The following is a 6,225-nucleotide window of genomic DNA, read 5'->3' on the forward strand; positions in this document are numbered from 1 at the left end:
CATTTATCTTATCTCTTGCTTCTATATTGAATGTAGCATCCTTCCCGAGTTATGCATATTATGTTATCTTTATGTTATTATGATGCCTTACTGTTTTTTCTTATATGATGTCACATGACAGTGTTGATTTGTATAATAAAGAATTTGGTTGAAAGTTGAAAAAAGATGCAGCTCGATGTGGACAAGTGTGAGCTTAACCTGCAGGGGGGGCCAGACCGCTGATACTGCTGCTGCTGCACTAGGACACCTTTATCAGCCAAGGCCACACTGGGCCCCACCTGCACATACCCACACTTACTGTTATCAGAAACACACACTGATTCCTTGGAGCTGTATCATCCCCACAGGCGGAAACACACAGCACATGATGCAAGGGGACATTTCAGTACAGCTGCAAGCAGAAAGTAGATCATAACACGTCTGCACACTGTGAGGCACTGTTTACATTATCAATCATGTTGACATACAACAGCCAAGACTCTGGGATCACTTAAAGAAGCAAAAATGAAGCATATTTAGCAAATGTCAAATTTATTTTCCTACAGGATATGAAAAGGAGAATATGGACAGAGAGAGTGGAACAGGAGTGTCACAGTAGCTAAAATAGCACAGTAAGAGGATGATAGCAATCTGTTCATAAAGTCCACTATTATTACACCCAGTCAGCCAGGATTGGTGGTCCAAGTCTATGTGGTGTTCCTCTTCTGGAAGCATGTATTCTCTAAACAAAAAGTCCCCCTTGTGTTGCATTCTGGGATAGCTTTGGGAAGTCTTGTTGGAACAACAGATCAAAAAGTCCAGAGTTAATTTTACCAAGGAAATTTGGGAAAATCAGGGTAAAACTAGTAATATTTACATAGAGAAAAAGTAAAGTTACAGCTTGTGGGGAGAGATTTTCCCCAGGAATATCAGACATGATATTATTTAGTCCCTTAAAAGGCCCATTGCAAGCTTAAATGGCAAAAATATTACCTGTGACTTCTTTAAAAGTATTGTCACCTTAAATGCTCTTCTCCCCAAACACTTAGATATAGTATTGGTTCTCTTCCAATAAGAAAAAGGTCTTGAACAAACCCTAAGGCAACATCAACTGCAGCACAAAGCATCCTCTGGGCATGGGAGGTGCACTTTGTGTGGCCTTCAATGGCTAAATCTTAGTTTTTGCCTACGAGGTACAGTATGAGGGCTCCCAGACAAAGTGTGTTTTTATATTCCAGCACTGTTTCAGAAGAATTTCACACCCTTCCCATCATCCATGGTGATGATCTCTGCTTTCCCGTCCGTCTGTAGCGTCTGCAAGGAGCGCAGCAGCATCCACTCTTCTAAACTGTGGAACTCTGGAGGAACACATCACAGTTATTAGCAGGAGGTAGGATGAGAAAAATAACCATTTATACAGCAAAACAAAGCGACAAGGTGCTTACATGACAAACGTGTGACAAACAATTCAGGGCTAGCATTGAAAAAAAGGTCAGGCAATTAAAAATATCAAAAGCCTTTGCTATAATTACTTTTCAGATATGCTTTCAAACATGTTGCTGATTCTGCAAAGTTTCATTACACATACTTCTCTTTATACGATTATATTTTAATACAGTGTGTAAATCAATTAGCACAAAATGCATTGATGCAGATTCATGTCAATATTAGAAATGGCACCATACCTTCTCCTTCCGTGTCATCACCGTTTGACAACTCGTAAAGTGTAAACACAGAGTTGACCATCCCGTTTTTGGAAACCTAAAATATTAAACAGCAGAATGATGATCACTGAAAGGAAAAGTTGTTTTGTGTTTTTGACAATGTATCCCACCCCTTCTGCACTGTTTAGCTCCTTCAGTGACAGGCTGTTTCACCCTCTCACTGAGAGATACTGCAGGTCCTTCCTTCCTGCAACAGTCAGACTTTATAACCAGCATGGCCCGTGGTAGAGCCCCAAACAATACGGACTGTTGAGATCTTGTGCAATAAAAGGCAATGTGCAATAAAGTCACGTTTCTTTAATTACTACGAAAGGATTTATGATTCTGATTGTTTCAGAGGGAGGAGATCTGGAGCACATGGTCATAGATATATTTTTTTATTAGGTGCAGCAAATAATGACACGAAAAACTCAAACTCTCCATTGGACAAAAATAAAACTAGGGTTTCTCACGGTAAATCCCCCAGTTTGGACTCCTTACCATTGAGACTTTTTTATATCACAAAACTGCCGATATTCCATCATTTGAGTTATCCATCCCTCAACATGTATAGCCTTCCTAAGCCGGTGTGCGGGGTTCAAAACAAACACTCAGAACACACTGCAACATCAGCAGCCTCTTATACTGTGTAATTCAGTATTATTGCAAGTACTAAGACACAACTGTGTACAGTAACTACATGTTAAATATTCCAGTACAATGTGCATATTTTCACTTTAGACTTCCTATGTGTTTATAAATATTTGTTTCTATTTTATTTGATATATCATTGGACATTACATCCTTTTTTCTACAAATGTTTATAATAATTTATTTATTTTTGTTTATCTTTCTATTGCACATTCTTACTTTAACTTCTTGTGTTTATCAAACGTTTTTAAATGATATTTTCTTACTTTTCATGTTACATCGTTCTAAAATGGAGAAACTATAATGAAAAATTGAATAAAGCAGTTTTATTCAATGCGTCTTTAAACTTGCCCTATAAAGGTTTATTATATTATGAATTTAAAAAAAGGATAGATAATTTTGTTGACATTCGAACACTGTAGGGTTTTTTTTTCAGCAAAGAGTCAAAGATTCTGTAGGGGTAATGTGTTTGGACTTAAGGCGCCAAATTTGTGTTGGCTTTGGTTTAATTTGGGGTTAGATTTCTTCTTCTTGAGTGCACATAAAAAGCCAATTTAAAATCTGGTTATGCATACACACGGGCAAGAAATCAGCTCTCCCTGAGAGAAATTTAGCTGGGGAAAATCCTCTTAGGGAAGCGTAGTCTCTCATTTATATAACTTTTTTTAAATAACAGATTACTGCCGATTCTGAGCCAATTCATTTCAACGGGTCGACCCACTGACTAAAGAAAGTGCTCTTTCTTCTTCGCCTTTTGAAGTTTCCGTTCTCTCGCAGCAAAAAATGACACGGCTTTCCAGTTCACCTCTTACTTATTGCCTTACAGAACATTTTCTTCTTCCCATTTATCCTTCATCAGTTCCACAGATATACAGTTTCAGAGACAGAACAGTGTGTCTTCAGTTTTGATGACTCACCCACTGGTATATTAATTTCCCCCATTCCTCCGGTCGTCTCCACATGACTAAACACCGAGACTTGTTTTTGTCCAGCCATTCCAGGTTCCCTGAGTTCAGACGACACAATGATTAAAATGTATCACTGGTGAGATGAATTCACTGCTTGGCAGTGAGATAAGTACTCTTAATGTCAACACCGTGCAAACAACTACACAGAACAAAATGTACCTTTTTTCCTCAATTCCTCAAACACAACTTGAATTGCTTCCATAGAAAGTTTTCCTGAAAATCAGTTAAGGGCAAAGACCAAAAGTAACAAATGTACAGGTTTGAATATCAAAACGTCTTGAGCTATGTGTATCAATGTCCAAACACTGCCTAATTCACACAGGAATATTTTTCTAAATATGGTTTTGTGCTCATATGGTTCATTGTCTCTGTATATGATTTTTTATTTACTGTCTCTGCTAATATAAATACTGTTAGTGATGTTGAAAAAAGAACTTAAATTCACCAAAATGAATGTAAAATAATCTCTAACGTAGTTGCGTGGATGGCAGCATTTAAAGGGGCCCTATTATGCTTTATGGGGTTTACCCTTTCCTGCAGTGGGTTAAATAAAGCACTTTTAGAAGCATGTAAACTGGTCAGAGTAGAGGCAAAAAACAAATAATAAACCTGAGAATTAGCATTATATTTCATCTTTAAAACCTACCCTCATTTAATGGGTCAACAATAATATCCTGTGGGTAAAATTCTGTTTTATATCCTAATAAAAAAGAACAATCTAAATTAAACCTAAGCAAACATTAGAGACTATATGGAGTTGAAACAGTTTTTTTAACATGTTGAAAGTATAGTGAAATTGTGGATTTTATTGGACTTGAAGGATACGTTCTATCTTCTTGTTGTTGAACACAGGGCTCTCCTGGGCCTCCATGACGTCCAGGGTGTACAGCTTGTGATGGCGGCAGTAGGACAGAGCCAGGGAGCACCATGCTGCCAGCTGCTTCTGTCTTGTGTCAGCATTAGGCTGTAGCCTGTCCACAAAGAGAGGAAGACAATAAGACGTCATCACCAAAAGCTAATGGCATTGCAAATACTTCCCACACATCAGTGTAATGCTTCTCTTAAGCCATTACAAAAAGTAGATCTTCTGCATGTCCAAGTGTATATAGTGAATATTATCAATTATCACATGTTTAAACCCTGTTAATATATTTGAATAATTTACAAGAAAACCTGCAATACTCAATGAAAGTGACTGGAGTAGTTACACTTATGACTCAACTTATTTAACAACAGTCTGTGTTGCACAGCCATGGTAGTCTGATGGAAGCAAGTGACAGCTTATCTCTAAACTCTTTATCAGAATAAAGGAAATGTTTATGTTCCTTGTATCTGCTTTGTATCAGTCTTGTTTTTAAAGGAATTGCAGAACTGAGGTATTTTTGTCCAGTCATTATTACACCAAAGTGTGTTACCCTGGAGGACAGACTTCTGGAAAAGGATGAAGCAATGAGCAAATGCTGTCAGCTGCTCTACACACGCCTATACACTATTAACATCAAAGGTTGTGACCTTTTAGATATCTACTAAGTTAAAGGTTGTTTATACAATAAATATTCCAGGTTTCCGAATGATGACATGCCTCTGAATGCTTTTCTAGTTAATTTCCATGTAAAGAAAGGGGGGATTTCACATATTTACAGTCAAATGCAATCCCTCTGGATTCTGTGAAACTCTTTGGAGCAAAGATTTTGGGGGAGAGGATAACTGAGGGATGGCGTAACATTCATCAGCTAGTATTCATGTTAAAGCAGTGCAGAAAAAAAATTGGAACAGTCACTCTCAAGTGCTTTACCATTATTGCCAATTTAGGTATACAAGTTGATTAAAATAAATTGTTACTTCTTAAAACTCAGTTGTCAAAATTAAATAACAGCAACCAACAGTTATGTTCCAATTCATATAGGGTGAAGGTAGCAGGTATTAAAATAAATGGTGTAACTAATAAAATGTGCAAAAGTATTCTATAGCTTATATTACAAACCAGGTCACATAATCTGACGGGTAACCAAATTGGCCATTTCACTGTTGAATAGCTGGTGGGATTTTATACATTATCATTGGTGGCATACATTGTGTAGCTAAAGTTGAGACAATGTTGGCTATCAAAACAGCTAACGTTAGCTAGAGCTAAGAGTTTAACTCATTCTCTAAACTCGCACACACCACCACTCCTTAATAAGATGTTTATTTTTAATAATATATAAAGTTAGGCCTCAACAAGTCAAACAGTGGAGCTTTGACACAAACTTTAGAAAGCCAGTAGGAGAAAAACAGATCCACTTCCCTAGCTGTTTTGTTTTAGCCAGGTAGCTCCGGCTAACATCATAGTAGCTAGCAAATCAACACATCTCGATTATTTAACAAAGAAACAGTGGCAGGCAATAAGCAGAGCTGATGCACGTTTTAAATGTGGTTTACGAAAATTGACTCACGTAAAAAAAGGTGGGAAGTTATATTGCCAGGGCCACTCAAAATTCATTGCAGCTGATGCGGTGCTCACAGCTGACAGCTTCCGGAAGTCTGTCCCACCTCTCAAATGGTTCCTTCTTATTATTATACTTTAATGGCGGTTGGCAAACAACGTTTGAAAGGGTTACCGCCACCTATCGATATGGAGTGTGAATCTGGATACTAGTAACATCAAAACAAACAAAACAATAATACTAATAAAATAATAATAATTTAAATAAAAATAATAATAATGATTCTAAGTTCGACTGATCAGACCAGTTCTTCTCAAGAAATTAAACAATAAACTGAAGCAAACATCACTTGATTTTTTCTGCAGGATTGTATTTATGTTTAAAGGCTCACTTTCTGACTCCAGCTCCTGGATGAGTTGTTGTCTCTGCTGGACAAATTAAGCACAATATTCTACTACATGTTCCACCTTCTCTGCACTGTTACATACACTACAATTC

At 37.3% G+C, this 6,225-nt stretch overlaps 1 protein-coding gene across 1 annotated transcript; it reads right to left on the reverse strand.

Annotated features, from left to right (window-relative positions):
- Positions 1–514: 514 nt before the first annotated feature.
- vps25 (vacuolar protein sorting 25 homolog) lies at positions 515–5,845 on the reverse strand. Its single transcript, XM_063894031.1, has 6 exons — positions 5,737–5,845; positions 4,127–4,272; positions 3,461–3,514; positions 3,251–3,339; positions 1,665–1,740; positions 515–1,337 (listed from the first exon to the last, which is right to left on the reverse strand). The coding sequence occupies exons 1-6, from the start codon at positions 5,781–5,783 to the stop codon at positions 1,225–1,227; spliced, it is 525 nt and encodes a 174-aa protein (XP_063750101.1). The 5' UTR covers positions 5,784–5,845; the 3' UTR covers positions 515–1,224.
- Between the last annotated feature and the right edge of the window lie 380 nt (positions 5,846–6,225).

The sequence above is a fragment of the Eleginops maclovinus genome, chromosome 10, assembly GCF_036324505.1.
Source record: "Eleginops maclovinus isolate JMC-PN-2008 ecotype Puerto Natales chromosome 10, JC_Emac_rtc_rv5, whole genome shotgun sequence".
In the NCBI taxonomy this organism is placed as follows: domain Eukaryota; kingdom Metazoa; phylum Chordata; class Actinopteri; order Perciformes; family Eleginopidae; genus Eleginops; species Eleginops maclovinus.

Bases quoted from the DNA above. Each gene is read 5' to 3' on its own strand.
- vps25 (XM_063894031.1), bottom strand. From the start codon at position 5,783: ATGAATTTTGAGTGGCCCTGGCAATATAACTTCCCACCTTTTTTTAC. The intron at 4,273-5,736 runs GTGAGTCAATTT...CTTTGTGGACAG, and splicing joins AACTTCCCACCTTTTTTTAC to GCTACAGCCTAATGCTGACA. The intron at 1,338-1,664 runs GTATGGTGCCAT...GTGTTCCTCCAG, and splicing joins TGATGACACGGAAGGAGAAG to AGTTCCACAGTTTAGAAGAG.